The 16,473-nt window shown below is 32.7% G+C and overlaps 1 protein-coding gene across 9 annotated transcripts in view; it reads left to right on the top strand.

The window, feature by feature from the left end:
* Positions 1-16,473, top strand: part of Bcas3 (BCAS3 microtubule associated cell migration factor) — a 575,967-nt gene that overhangs the window by 32,939 nt on the left and 526,555 nt on the right. For all 9 annotated transcript variants that reach the window (XR_007342273.1, XM_048788041.1, XM_048788067.1 and 6 more), the window contains one exon: positions 10,968-11,049. Coding sequence is in view for 8 of the 9 variants with exons in the window: in XM_048788041.1 (XP_048643998.1) it covers positions 10,968-11,049 (82 nt within the window). In the remaining variant the exon portion in view is untranslated. The remainder of the gene's footprint in view (positions 1-10,967; positions 11,050-16,473) is intronic.

Raw genomic sequence — 16,473 nt, forward strand, 5'->3', positions numbered from 1 at the left:
TTTCAGAGCTTTCTAAAGGACTGTTCTTTATCACTAGGAAGAATTCTTCCAACAGTGCTCTCTTACGTTTTTGAAAGTGTTGCATTAAAGCTGTAACACATAAAACACTGATAGTGACATGTTAGAAAAAAAAAAAAACTGCCTAAGAATTACTTTGAATACAGTATATCAATAGGAAATTCTGAGGCATTTTGAGGCTGGACAGTTTTTGGCAGTTTTTTTTTTTTTGTTGTTGTTTGTTTCCTTATCTATATGAAAATAACGTCATCTCTCATGGGGGATTGGTTTTAAGACCTTTCCTACTCCACATGTCCTAAAATCTGTTATGAAATTAAAAATACTGGGGACTGAATTAGAGCAAATTATATTACATGCTTGCATAATAATGTCAGAATGAATCCTAATATTATGTATAATTTAAAGGAACTAATAAAAATAAATGAAAATAAAATGTAGTATTCTCCTATAACCTACAGATATCATCATATATACTTTATATCATATCTAGATTATTTATAATACCTAATACAATGTAAATGCTTTGTAAATAGTTACTATACTTATTGTTTATGGAATAATGAAAGGAAAAAAAGACCACATCTGTAGTACATTTGTAATTCTTTTTCCAGAATATTTTTGATATCCAGTTGAGAATGCAGAGATGTGGAACTGTATATCATCAAATAGTTCTTCCAGGATGATTCAGGGAGAGACCGTCAGTTCCTAATATAGTTTTCTTTGTAGTTATAATGGCCACTTAGGTAGCTGGGTAAAGTCTCTTTATTGCTTCTTACCTGAGTTCCTTAGTATAAGATGGTACCTACCATGACTTACCCCATTCCTCTTTACATTTTCTGCATTTCTCCCACTATTAAGAAGAAAATAATTGTTACTTTTTAAGTTGGAAACAGTAATGCAACAATCTTTTTAAGCAGCATTGTTCAGGTGTTGTTTCTGTATTGTAAAATAGTTAGAAAATTGATAATGATGTGTTGTATATTTGAAAAGGTTGCTGAGGTCCTTTTATTGTTTTAGGAACTGAATTCTTTATAAGATCTTGATTACCTTTCCTTCCTCTCATTTTTATTTTTCTTTCATCTTTCCCCCCTTTTGTTGCTATTAGGAAAGATTAACTTCAATTTTTAAAATTTTGAAGTTTTCAGGAATATTTTCTGTATGTATTTAAATTAGTAGTCTTTATTGTTTTTTGAGTAGTTTTAGGTTTACGGAAAAATTAAGGTGAAAGTAGAGTCCCTGCATATCCCTGCAGCAGACTCACTTCTTCTTGCATTTGTATGATACATTTGTTACAATCGAGTCAGTATTGATATATTATTAACTAAAGCCCTTAGATTATCTTTTTTCCCCTAATAAAAACTTTTTAGTTATGTTATTTTTAAAAAACATTTTTTTAGTTATAGATGGACACAATATCTTTGTTTTTTATTTATTTATTTTTAGATCAGTGGTGGTAAAGAAAACATTTAAAAACATTTTATAAGCCAGATATGGTGCATGCCTGTAATCCCTGTAGCTCAGGAAGCTGAGGCAGTATAATCACATATTTGAGGCCAGCTTCAGCAATTTAGCAAGGCCCAAGCAACTTAGTGAGACCCTGTCTCAAATTAAACAATAAAAAGGGCTGGGGATATAACTCAGTAACAGAGTGCCCCTGGGTTCAATCCCCAGTACCAAAAACAAAACAAACAAAAAATTCAAACTTTTTTTTTGGGGGGGGGGCAGTACTGGGGATTGAACCTAGGGGTGTTCTACCACAGATCTACATCTCTAGCCCTTTTTAAAATTTTATTTCATTATAAGACAGGGTTTGCTAAGTTGCCAAATTGACTTTGAACTTGTAGTCCTCCTGCCTCAGCTCCTGGGTAATTGTGATTACAGGCATATATCACCATGCCTAGCAACTGTTAGAATTACTGTTGTTGTTGATGTGGGGATATTTGTAATGATGATCTGGTGTGTTGTATGCCACACCCAATGATTTAGGAAAGAAGAATAAAACTTCCAGTATCTCAGATGTTGGTTGCTTTTTCTTTCCAATGCTTCCCCATGTAAATTTAGAGTCATTACTTATCCAGGGGACTTTGACATGAATGTTAATTTTGACTAAAAATAGCCTATTTAAATATACAAATGCAATTATCGATCTTTTCTCATTATTTCATATATACTAACCACAGAGACACAACAGAAGTTCCTGAAAATGAAGATTGTGTCATTAGTTTTAAACTTAAAAAATAACACAATTGGGCTAGGGTTGTAGCTCAGTGGTTGAGCACTTGCCTTGCGTACATGAGGCACTAGGTTCAATCCTCAGCACCACATTAAAACTAAATAAATAAAAAACAAAGATATTGTGTCCATCTACAACTAAAAAAATGTTTTTTAAAAATAACATAACTAAAAAGTTTTTATTAGGGGAAAAAAGATAATCTAAGGGCTTTAGTAAATAACATATCAATACTAACTCGATTGTAACAAATGTATCCTAAATTACTCAGAGTGACCTTGAATTTTCGATCTTCCTACCTCAGCCTCCCCAGTTGCTGGGATTACAGGCATGTGCCATCAAGCCCAGTTGACATATAAACTTTAGAATAGTGTGTCAGTATTCAAAAGATGACCTGCTTGGGTTTTGATTTGAATTGTGCTGAATTTGTAGATCAAGTTAGAAATGGTATCCTGACAATATTGAGTCCATGTATGAACATGGAATCTCTCTTCATTTATTTAGCTTTTAATTTATTTAATTTTTTTTTTTTTTTAAATCTGAGGTGGAATCTTGCTGTTTTTCCAAGACTGGTCTTAATTGTAAACTCAAGTGATTCTCCCACTTATGCTCCTAAGTATTTGGTATTATAGACATGTGCCACTATGCCTGGTTTATTTTGTTATTTGGTTCTTTTTTTTTTTTTTTACTACACTTGATATTAATCAAAAAGCCAGAAAGTGATGCTGTGTTTTTTGCTTTGATATTTTTTGTCAGTTTTGTAGTTTTCCTCATATAGATCTTATATATATTTTATTGGATTTATACTTAAATTTCATTTTGGGATGCTAATATGTTAAGTAATGTATTTTTAATTTCTCATTTTATTTGTTCATTCCATTTTTGAAATTAATCATTGTTTGCATCTTAACCTTGTACCCTGCAACCTTGCTGTAGTTTCTGGAATTTTTCATTGATTCTTTTGGATTTCATACATTAATGATTATGTCACCTGTGAACTAAGACAGTTTTCTTTTCCACAGTTTTGTGTACATTTTACAGGGTGAGTATCCCTCATTTAAAATGCCCAGCAATGGATGTATTTTTGATTTTGAATTTTTTTGGATTTGGGGAAATTTGCATATACATAATAAAATGTCTTGAGGGATGGCACCTATAACTAAACACAGAATTCATTTATGTTTCATACACATATAGACTGAAGGTGCTCTCAGGTAATATTTAAAATAATTTTCTATATGAACAAATTTTGTGTACATTGAATCATCAGCCTGATGTCATTTTGAAACTCAGAAATTTTCAGATTTTGGAGCTTTCTGGATTTTAAAATTAAAGATTATATATATATTTAAAAATTTTTAGATATAAGATATATAAATGATTTAAAACCATGTATATGGTGTTAAAAATTTGTATGTGTTTTAATTAAATTGAGGAAGTTCTATTCTATTTCTAGTTTAATGAGGAATTTTTTTTATTCATGATTTTTTTTGGATTTTGTTACATGCTTTTTTTTTTTTGCATCTGTTAATCTGAACATATGATTTTTCCTCTTCAACTTGTTAATGTGATTGTATTGTATTCGGTGATTTTCTTTCTTTCTTTCTTTTTTTTTTTTTTGAATGTAGAACCAGCTTTGCATAGCTGACATCAATCTCACTCATTCATGGTGTATCATTTTTATAATAATACATTGTTGGATTTTATTTGCTACTCCTTTGTTGAGAACTATGTTCATGAGAGTCTGTAGTTTTCTTATAATGAATGTCTTTTTTGTGGCTTTGGTATTAGGGTAATGGAGGCCTCATAAATGATTAGAAGTATTCTTGCTGACTTTTTCTTCTGGGAGAGATTTTAGAGAATTGTTTCCTTAAATATTTTTTGTAGAACTCACCAGTGAACTATCTGGATCTGCTGCTTTCTGTTTGGGAAGTTATTGTCTGTTTCTTCTTATGTGAGTTTAGCAGATTGTCTTTTAAGGAATTAATCCATTTCATCTAGGTTATCAAATGTGGGTGTAAATTTGTTCATTATTCTTTTCCCATTCACGGGATCTATAGTGATCTTTTCCTCTTTCATTTCTGTTATTAGTAATTGGTGTTGTCTGTCTTTCTCATTCTTAAACTGGCTAGAGTCTTAATGATTTTTATTGATTTTTTTTTTCAGAGAATCAACTTTTGATTTCATTGATTTTTCTCTTGATTTCCTATTTTCAATTTTATTGATTGCTGCTCTAATTTCTGTTTATTTGCTTCTGTTTACTTTGAGTTCAGTTTGCTTTTTATTTCCTCATTTCATAAGATAGAATCTTAGATTTAAAAATTTTGGTTATTTTTGAAATATATGTAATTAGTACTATAGATTTCCCTGTATTCACTTATTCTTGCAGTGTATCTGACAAATTTTGATTAAGTTGATTTCTTTTCTTGTTTTTTTTTTTTTTGGGTGACAGGAATTGAAACTAGGAGTGCTTAACTACTGAGTCCATATTCAGCATTTTATATTTTATTTAGAGACAGGGTCTCACTAAATTGCTTAGGGCCTTGCCAAGTTGTTGAGGCTGTCTTTGAACTCATGATCCTCCTGCCTCAGCCTCCTGAGCTGCTGTTATTACAGGCATGTGCCACTGTGCCTGGCAAGTTGAATTTTTAATTAATATATTTTAAGATTTCTCTGGAGCTTTCTTCTTCAACCTACCTGTTTATTTACAATTGTGTTGTTTAAACTCTCAAGTATTTGTTATTTTCCAGCTATTGCCCTGTTATTGATTTGTAGTTTAATTCCACTATAATATGAACATAGGTATTGTATGATTTCTGTTCTTTTTTTAAAATAGTTTTTTTAGTTGTCAGTGGACTTTATTTCATTTTTTTATATGTGGTGCTGAGAATCGAACCCAGTGCCTCACACAGGCTAGGCAAGTGCCCTACCACTGAGCCACAACCCTAGCCTATGATTTCTGTTCTTTTAAGTTTGTTTAGGTGTGTTTTTGTCCAGAAGATGAACAACTGCATTAACAAAATTTAGAGATGTGTTGCCATAACCCAATCATTGTGACTTAGCTTGAGAGGAGGATTGATTACTATTATATTTGGAATTTGAATAGATACAGAGAACTTTACCTTCTTCCAGAGCTGCTGAACTGTATCCTTGAATCTCATTCATATCGTGTACTCTGCTATCTAGGTCTTTCAGGCAAAAGTCATCTGCCATCTGCCTTCATAGAGGTTCATTGTGATAGATTGTTTGTTTATATATTTAGTTTGAGGCAGTAGTACATATCCAGGGGAGACCGCTTTATGTTTTTCATTCACCATGCATAATAGATTTAAATGTGTTAATTTTATATATCCACCAGAATGGTTGAAACTAACTGTATGCTAGGATGTGGGGCAGATAGAACCCTTATACATTGCTGGTAGAAGTATAAATTGGTATAATCACTTTGGAAAATAATTTTGTTAAGGTCTACAAAATCTGTACTTATGTTACCCTAGATCCTTACATAGAAGCAAATATACTACTATCTACTCCAAAAATACTGTTCACCAAAAACCATCTGCAAGAATATTTATAGTAATATTTTGGGGATGTTATTTTCAGAATGGTAAATAAGGATTCTTATATATAACTATAAAATGGACAAGTGGCCTAGATCTTATTTAACTTATTTATTAATTAATAAATGAAGTGGGAAATTGTTACAAGTAATTCAAAGGAGAAGGTGAAAAATAAATGTAGGCAACTATAGGCACATTAAAATGAACTTGCTGATAAATACCAACCTTCTTAATATCCTGTTGGCACTAAAATATACTGGTTGGACTGGGAACATAGTTCAGCATTGGGTATTTACTCAGCAAACCCAGTGTTAGATCATGTACTTTTCCTAGCTGAGTTTGATTCCCAGCACCACCCAAAACAAACAAACAAACAAAACAAAACAAAATTAAACAAAGCAAAACAAAACAAAACAAAACAAAACCCCAAACCCTACTGCTTTAAATCATGTTTTCTGCAGGGGGAATTTAATTGTATTTTCAATTGACAAAATTAATTTTCATTTCTGTATTCAAGAATTAATTTTATTTCTATCAGTTTTCCGCAAGTCAGAGTATCTTAAGATAGCCCACTTAAAGAAAAGATGAGGATCCCTGTGGTACCAAAAAAACTCACTGGGCTGAAGAACTATTGGAAATCTATTGAAAGAACACACGGTAATCTTTTTCCTATTTCAAAATCTTTTACAATTTTTCTTGGCATATTAAGAGCCTCAAACTAGAAACAATACAGAGATCTAAATGAAATTATAGTAATTTTATACAATGGAATTCTATATAGCAACAGAAAACAAAAACCAGAAAACTGCAATCACATGCAACAACTAATTAATTTCTTAAGCATAGTAATGTGCAAAAGAAGCCACTGCAAGAATATATACTGTGTGATCTCATTTACACTATGTTCAACAAGTAAAACTTATGTAAAGTACTAGAAGTCAGGCTTGTGGTTAGTTATCCTTAAAATGGGATTATGACTGGGAAGGGATATACCAGGACCTTTTGAGTTTCCCTAATGTGCTTTGACTTGATGTTTATTGCTGGTAACAAAGGTGCATTAATATTGAACATTCATTAAGCTGTACATATAACTCATTTTGTACTTTTTTTTTGGTGTTGGGGGGCTTTGGGAATTGAAACCAGAGGTGTTATACCACTGAGCTATATCCCCAACTGTTTTTAAATTTATTTTAGTTTTTGGTACTGGGGATTGAACCCAGGAGTGCTTCACCATTGAGCATATCCCCACCCCTTTTTATTTTTTGAGACAGGGTCTTGCTAAATAGCTTACCGTCATCCTCAGTTGCTGAGGTTGGGTTGGAGCTTGAAACTCTTCTGTCTCAGCTCTGGAGTCTCTGGGATTGTAGGTGTGCACACTGGGTCTGGGTGATTTGTACATTTTTAAGTGTTTATTATCTTTCAGTAATGTTTGCTAAAAATCATTTGCTGACCATAGTCCTCCATTTTACCAGTGTAGGGGATGATGGGGGTGTGAATATATACTGTTGTCCTAATTCCATGGTGTTATAAATTATTATTTTTATTATCCTTGGTATTTGATTGAATTTTCCATTTGGCAGCCAGTTGAGCATCAGGATTTGAGAAACAAGTTTGGTTCTGAGGGATGGGTGACCTTTGTTTGCTTTCAGACTTCAGTATGAGTACTTACAGCTCTCCCAGCACTTTTATAACCTTTTCTGTATGTGTATTATTGTCTCCGCTGTTGTAATTTCCTTTTACATTAGATTGAGTTGTGAGATTCTGAGCTTGTATTCCCCCACCCCTTTTTTAGTTTGGTATGTAATTTGCATATTTTCACCATGCGAAAGCTATTTTCTATGGTTGGAAAAGATTTTTTTCCTACAGTGTGAACAAATCATTCTTTGTTCTCGTTATTGTGCCTCCAAGCTGGTACATCCGGTGTATGCCCCAAACAACAAAAGTCTGTCATCAGAAATTAAAATACCAGTAAGAACAAAGGCAGAGACCATGAGGAGCACTTAGGGAGGTTTCCTCCCTGTTTGCTCCTCTGCCCACGTTACCACAGATGCCAAGAAGCTGGAACACTGCTCGGTACACTCCTTCCTTGTAGTTCTGCTCTTGTATTTATTGTTATCATTGGTTTAAAAGTGAACTTACAGCTCTGTGTGACTCTTTTGAGGACTTATAAAATCCTCATCCGTGAGATTCTTGCCATTTTCAATGAGCTCTTTTTAAGAAACCTTAAAGTCATGTTTGACAGCCTTTTTAGAAAATGTTTTGACACTTGTTTATTTGAAAGCAAAATTACCAGTGAACATGCTGTGTAAAATTATTAGAGGCAATTTAGAATGGTAGCTAAAGCAGAGTTTGTAAGGATGTATACGTCCTCCGTGTGCCCTTTCCAAAATGTGCACATCCTGTCTTTGGTAGCACGGGATTTATTCTGAAATTATATTTTAAAATAGATTTTTCACATATTATTCAGAAAATTCTCTTCTGGGAAAGTTTATATTTGTGTCTCATAGGATAGTTTAGAACTAAGCTTCTAATTTCAGTATGTTGTATAATCATGGTTTTATTATATTAACAAATATCTATAAATGTGACACAATGCTTCCTCCCCTCCTCCCTCTTCCTGTTATACTTAAACAAAGATTGTAGGACCTTAATTTAGAGGTAATGAAAAATGGACAATGAATGTGGGGATGCATTTTATAATCAATCTTAATGTTGCTTTTCTTCTCACCTGTTGCTGTTTGTATAAAGAGGGATTTAGAATAGGACTTTTAGGCTTTTAGATTTGTTTTGAAAGTTGTTTTGCTGAAGAACATAGTGTGTTCCAATTTCAAATTTTTTTTGTGCCAAAGTAAGTTTGTATTAAATTCAGTGGTACAAAAGTTATGAATATGCCAAGACTGATTTTAAATTATTTTTATTATTTTGAGTATAGATGCTCACTTAAATATGATTATACTTTCTTAACATTAGGTTTTATTTGAACTAAAAGCTAAATGCTAGACCTGTGGCACATGGAAATAATAGTACAGAACAGTCGATGTTATGTTAGAATATTGTAATTCCTTATAGGTATAAAACTTGTGAGAAGTGTTTTTCATTATTCTGAAATTACAATTTAAATGTAAGTTATACAGTATTATTTTAAAAGGTGTTTTTCATGTTTCTTCCTAATAGAAATAGTATGTATATTGGAGAAGACTGTTACTTATTTCTTTCCCTACAAACATTTTGTTTTCAAAATATAAATGATTTGTTGCCATTCTTTTCATTCTTTGTCTATTGTTAAAATTTCAAGAGTGACACATGTGGAAGTAGGCAAAACTCATCTGTAATATAATCAGAGTACATTATGCTTCACCATTTAGTGTATGTACGCTTAAAAATTAGATTATAACTTTAGGTTTCAGAGAATATGCATTTACTGCATTGGGTGGAAAATGGAATGAAGGTGTTTTCTGTATTTTTTATTCTGTTCAATATGCATAAAATGTAGACTTAAGAACTACAGTAGATGCTGGCAATGTTTTTCTTTTCTTTTTATGAAAATGAAAGGTCACAAAGGATTCATGAAGAAGCTATGTTCTAGATTACTATACTATGTTGATTGCATTTATGTGTTTGGTGATAGGTGGTGCTGTTGCTGCACAGTTGATCCTACCAATCCTCACATTTTCTGTATCCAAAGTACTATAGAAGGATTTGTTGTTGTGGCAATAAATATTTATAGGCAGAAAAACTATTTATAGTTTGTAATTCTTAAATTCATGTAGAAGAGGTGGAAATGTAAAAAAGTATTTATGTCTAAAAGGTACCTCTACAGGTATACAGTTTAATACTGGAAGTCTTGTAATCCTCTTATAATATATATATATTTTAATATTTTTTTTCTAGTACTGGGGATAGAAGAGAGGGCCTTACACATGCTAGGCAAGTACTCTACCACCAAGCTTCATTCTCAGCCCTTTATTTTGTTTTATTTTAGACAGAGTTTTGCTAAGTTGCTGAAGTTGGCCTTGAACTTGGAATCCTCTTGCATCAGTCCCCCGAGTAGCTGGGATTATAGACATGTACTACTGTGCCTGACTCTATTTTTTTTTTTTTTGGGACCAAAGATTGAACTCAGGGTCTCTTAACCACTGAGCCACATTCCCAGGTGTTTTTATATTTTATTTAGAGACAGGGTCTCACTAAATTGCTTAGGGCCTCACTTCTATTTTTGATATTTTAAACTAGTTGTTGGGCAGTCCTATTAAAAATATCAATAGTGTATTTCTTTTGATGGATTTGTGTCTTCATTACATTTATTATAAATTCTTGGTTATGTAGAACTAGTTTTATATTTCATGCCATTTTCTTTGATATTACATATTCCATTAAACACTAAACAATTATGAAAATATATTGAGAAGTACATTATCACTTACAGTAAGTCTGGAAGGTAGTTCTTCACTAATGCTAATTTAATCTGCTCAATTTGTCAGTCTGCAGCCAAAAAGCTGTACCTCTTTACCCTTGAATTAATGGAATGTTGTACTTTATATACCTGAGGAATAAATCTGATGTCTCTCAATACGGACATTTGTATGGCATTTGGTTTTTGTGTACAATAAAAACAATGACAAGTTGGTTTATATGACTTTTATTCATAGCATATTGAAATTAAAAGTATCTTGGAGATATTTTCAGCAGCCTTTCATTCTTATTTTTTTAATTGCAAAAGAATATAGGCTTATAGAATTAAATAATTTACTCATAGTAACAGAAAGAAGTCCCAGAAGCATAGCTAGTTCAAGTTAACTGGTGAAAGTTGCTACAATATTTAAGTGGAGCTTTTCAGAATAGTATCATAGTTGCTTTGTTCTGAAATGAAAAGCTCTGGAGTAGGAACAGAACAGATTTCTAATATTTTAATAAGATAAAAATTGTGGACTTCCAGTACAGACCTTTTTTCCAGTTCATAATGTCATGTTTTTCTAGAAATGCTTATGATAATTTTAAATATGAGTTTACTTAATGTGTATGACCAGCCTAAAATAGGTGTGGGTGTATGTATGTATATTTCAGGCAAATCATACTAAAATTTAGGAAATCTTGCTTTCATCCAATAATGTGACCTACATTTTAACTTACTGATTTTTTTCCTATCTTCTCTTATGCAGATTAGTGGAGAAGCACAGGAGCTCTTCTCTGTTCGACATGGCCCAATTCGAGCAGCTAGAATCTTGCCTGCTCCACAGTTTGGTGAGTTGTAGTTCTTAAGAAGAAACAAATCATTCAGAGTTTTCCTTTTGTTGGTCTTGGACTACAGACAGCATGAATGATAACTAAAGTCTGTTTCCCCCCAAGTGTCCATTCTCTTTCCCCTCCTCCCTGCAAGATAAACCCTTAGTTCTGTCAGTTGAGATGGAAATAGGTAATCTTAACCAATTCAATATGGCTATTCACTTTCTGCTGTGGTTTTGATTTATCTTCAGCCTCTTTGATCTCAGTTTAGCCTCTGCCTTTGCTAGCTCTTTCTTGAAGCCCTCTTCTCTCTTGGCTTTCATGGCCTCCTTCTTCCCAGATCCCTTCTTCATGACTGTGCTGCCTTTGTTATGCCTCTGGCTTAGCTTTCCTGCTGTGGGTATTCCCCAGGTCTCTGTTCACATGCTCTGCCCTTCTTAGTTATACTCACTGTTGTGGAGAGCTTGGTTTTCACTATTATCTCGGGTGTAGATGACTCCGCTTTCTGTGTCTATAGCTGTGTCAGAAGTGGAGTTTCAGGGTTTTAACCTTGTAACTCTGATGTAACAATGAATATGTGTTTAAATAATATGTATGTTTTATACTTAGGTAGAAAAATTCAAATGTATGTTTATATTAAATTGGCCTTTTCAGTATCTTAAATAACTTTTGACTCTTTCAGACTTCAAGCTTTGGAAAGGTTGTATTTTCTCATTAACTTGCTTTTGTTCACTCAAGAGTATTTTGCATGTGTGCCGAAGACCTAATCAGATTAATCATGTTTGGATACTTTAAAATCTTTTTTAAAAAGAGGATATTAAAATATTTTAATTCTATTACATTTTAAAAGATTACTCTGAAGTGCAAAATCCCCTAAGACTTCTTATAGTAGTTAATTCTCTAAGTTGGTGAGAATGACATTTACTAAAACTTGGGACAATGTGATTGTGCATAAGTATTTTTAGGGATTAATTTATTGATTAAATCGGCTTACATGAAATGGGAAGAGTAGAGGTAACAAAGCAACAATATCCTGCTGTCATGTGGCGATTTTGTACCTTTCTTTAACTTTATGACATTTATAAATTTCAGGTGCATAGTGCATTCTCTGTCTCTCCCATTCTCCTTCTCTCTCTCACCTTCACATGCACATTCTTTCTCTGCCCTTTCCTCCACTCCCCACAGGTATGCTCCATTGCTTGTGCTCTCCCACCCTCTGTTTTCTTTTGCATTTGTATTTGGAAATATTTTGACAAAGAAGATTCCAGACCAACCTTTCCTATAACGTTTTTAGAAGAAACCAGCTTTATCTTTGGATGATCAACATCAACAAGAACTTTAATATGAAAGAACTCTGCTCTTTCTTTTGTATGGTATTCACAGAAGCAGAATTTCTCTCTTTATTTATAAAATTATTTATGCCAATTTCAACTTTTCTCATCTTTTACTTGTGGCAGAAATACTTTTATGAAAGTATCAAAGTAATAAAAATTATAAAAATATTACTTTTACAACTATTTAAAGGTATCTTTTATTTACTTTGCTATTTAATGGAAGATTTCTTCCACTATAATATATTTCTTTAAAATTATTGTTAAACTTAAAGTATAATTTTACATGGTAAATTAAATATAATTTAATTTAAAATATAATTTACCTGGTAAATATTCTGATATATTTTAGCTTTAGACAGACACAATACACTTATTTATTTTTATGTGGTGCTGGGGATCAAACCTAGTGCCTCAATACATGCTAGGCAAGTGCTTTACCACTCAGCTACAACCCCAGACTTCTGTTATTACTTACAGCTTTTTTTTTTGTATTTGGTAAAGGTTTTTGTTTGTTTTTCTTTTTGGTACCAGGATTGAACTCAGGGGTGCTTAACACTGAGCCATCCCCAGCCCTTTTTTATATTTTATTTAGATACTGCGTCTTGCTGAGTTGCTTAGGACCTCACTAAGATGCTGAGGCTGGCTTTGAACTCTCAATCCTCCTGCTTTGGCCTTGGCCACCTGAGTTTCTGGAATTATAGGTGTGTGCCACTGTGCCCAGCTGTATTTGGTAAAGTTTTTAGATTAATTGTAAAACATGCAACTGATCCTCTAAAATTTGTAATAGACAATAGCAATTCTCCACTACTTTTTTTTTTTTTTAACTCTCTTGTGCTTTATTCCTTTATTTTGATGGAAGAAATCTTTTAGTAACTTTGTAAATAAAGTATGTGTGGGAGATCTTGTATGTCTGAAGATATCTTTATTTTTCCTTAGCTCTTGATTGATAATTTGGCTGGGTAACAGCTGCTTGTTTATAATCATGTTACTTCCAATTTTGAAGGCATTCTTTTAGAGTTATGTGGAAGAGTCCGAAGCCACTTTGACATTTTTTTTTTTTCCTAGCTCGTTATTCTTTCTGAGAGCTCATAGAGTGTTGGCTTTGTTCTCCATGTTCTGAAGTTTTGCAGTGTTGTATCTTGATTCATACCTTGTTCTGGATTCCTTCAATGTGGAAATGCAAGACCTTTAGTTTTGAGAAAATGTTTTAAATCAGTGTTGTTCATTATTTCTTCCCCTAAGTGTTCTTTATTTTCTTTTTCTAAAACTCCTATTAATTATTTTACCTCTTGTATTGGTTAACTAAAAGAAAAAAAAAATCACTTCTTTACTAGCACTTCTGTCACTTCTGTTGATTGATTCTTTTCTTTTTTTTTTTGGTGCTGAGAATTAAACCCAGCTTTACTAACACTGAACTAATCCTAAGTTCTTTCACTTGTCTTGATAAATTGCTTAGAGCATTACTAAATTGCTGAGGTTGGCCTTGAATTTGAGATCTTCCTGCCTCAGCTTCCCAAGTCACTGGGATTACAGGCGTGCTCCACCACTGTCTCTGCTGTCAGGTTTTTCTTATCCTCAACTTTTCATACCTGATACCTTCTTTATTCCCTTCCCCTCTCCTTCTTCCGCTCCTTCTCTGCCTTTCCTCCTTTTGGCACAATTTACATATAAATATTGCCAACTAGAATCCAGAATGTATTACTCAACAGGACCAATTGAGATTTATCCCAGGAAAACAAGGTTGGTTAATATTAGAAAATCAATGTAATTTGCTATATTTGAATGAAGAGAACCCATATGATCATCTCAACAGAAGTAGGAAGAAAAACTTTTTGAAAAAATTGTATTGTCATTTATGATAAAAAGTTTCAGTAAATCAGTAATATAAAGAGACTACATGAGTATAACTAAAGGTTGTCTATTAAAATAATTTATAGGGCTGGGGTTGTGGCTCACCGGTAGAGTGCTCTCCTAGCACGTGTGAGGTCCTGGGTTTGATCCTCAGCACCACATATAAAATAAATAAAATAGAAGTATTGTGTCCAACTACAACTAAAAAATAAATACTTAAAAAAATCTACAGCCAACATCATACTCAATGATGTTACAGTATTTTCTTGCGGAGTTTGGGATGGCTTCTGTTATGTTACCACATCTATTTACTTAGGTCCTAGTCATTAAAATAAGGTAAGAAAAATAAATAAAAGCATAAACATCAGAAAGAAAGACACAGAATTTTTTATTCATTGATAACATGTTTGTGTATTTAGAAAATGCAAACAAGGGGCTGGGGCTATGGCTCAGCAGTAGAGCCCTTGCCTAGCACGTGCGAGGCCCTGGGTTCTATCCTCAGTACCACATATAAATGAATAAATAAAATAAAGGTATTGTGACAACTACAACTAAAAATATTAAAAAAAGAAAATACAAACAAATCTATAAACTGGTAGAAATAATAAGTGAATTTAGCGGACTGCAGGAAAAAGGGCTTCTTCTTCTTCTTATTATTATTATTGAACTTACCCCTCATAGTCTCTCTTTGCACTTCTTTTATTCTTCCCTTCTCTTTGCGACTAATTGCCCCAAAAACATGTCTTTGGGAATTTCTTTCATTTTCTCAAACAGCCATCCTCTTGCTTTCAGGCCTTTAATTTTCTATTTCCTTTTTAAATTTAATTTTATTTTTTGATGCTGGAGATTGAACCCAGGGGTGCTTTACAACTGAACTACATCCCCAACTATTTTTATTATTTATTTTGAGACAGGGTCTGGCTAAGTTGCCGAGGCTGATCTCAAACGTGAATCCTCTTGCCTTAGCTCTGAGTTAGAGGTGTATGACGATGCCTGACCAATTTCCCTTTTAGAATAATAAGATCTCTCTAACTCCTCCTGCTTCTCATCCACTGTCAGTCATTTGTATTCCCATAGGACTTACTGTATTTATTTGCTCTGTTGTCTCTTGCTATTTGCATTTGTAGATTGTTTTTACCTGTTTGTTAAATATTGTATTTGTTAAATATTGTTGTGTGGTATAATCTTTTGAAATTTATGGCCTTGAAAGTGTTTGTGTTGTCAATCTCTACCCTAACTGAAAGTGAGAAACTGAAGGATTTGAATGTGGCATTATCTCATAGAAGAACCATCATTGTAATTAGTGAGCATTTACTCATATGAATATAGCTTGTGTTTTCCTGCCTCTTTGGCCACTATCAATGATTAGTCACTTTCTTAATGAATTTAGACCTGCTTTATAATTTTTTTTTAATATAACATTCCAGAAAGCCAGTTGGTATTTTTGTATTAGGTAAAAATGATTACTAATCATCTTAAAAATCTGTCCTTTAAGAGGCTGCAGTTATAGCTTAGTGGAAGAGTGCTTACCTAGCCTGTATAAGGCATTGGGTTCGATCCTCAGCACCACATAAAAATAAATTAATAAAATAAAGGTATTGTGTCCACCTATAACTAAAAAAACCCAAAAAATCCCAAAAGCTGTCCTTTGAGAACTTGATTCCAAATAAAGTAAATTCTTAATCTTTACTCTGTGTAGCTACTTTTGTTTTTAGTATCTCACTTGTCTAATAAAATGTCTCTATATATTTTAATATGTAAGGCAAAATTTTATATGTTATTGACTTTTTGCTTATAAAGATTATTTTGGAGGATTAGAATCAGAGGAAATGTTCACTTCCTTTAGCATGTTTTTAATTTCTTAAAACCCTGTAATTCCAACAACTAAAAATATTTGTTATAAAAATTCAAAGAATACTGAAATACAGAAAATAAACATTGTAATTCTGTGGTAACAAATCATTACCCCTTCCTTTCTTTTTATTTTTAAATTTTTTCTTCTAAGTTTTTACTTCCTCCTCCTTTTCCCTTTCTTCGTTTCCTTTGTTTCCCCAGATAGCCAAGCCGAACTTAACAGCTTTAGGATATATATTAGTAGATTTTTCCCTGTAATTATTCATACTTTTGTAACTTTTGTTGCTATATCCCAGACCAGCTTCAGGTTTATTACACATATTCCCTGATATGAATGTATGTGTGATGAAGGTTTTTTATTACAATTTATATCCTGAACTGTTTTTTCTTCCAATTTTTTTAG

This window comes from Marmota marmota, unplaced genomic scaffold (genome assembly GCF_001458135.2).
Source record: "Marmota marmota marmota unplaced genomic scaffold, marMar, whole genome shotgun sequence".
Taxonomy (NCBI): domain Eukaryota; kingdom Metazoa; phylum Chordata; class Mammalia; order Rodentia; family Sciuridae; genus Marmota; species Marmota marmota.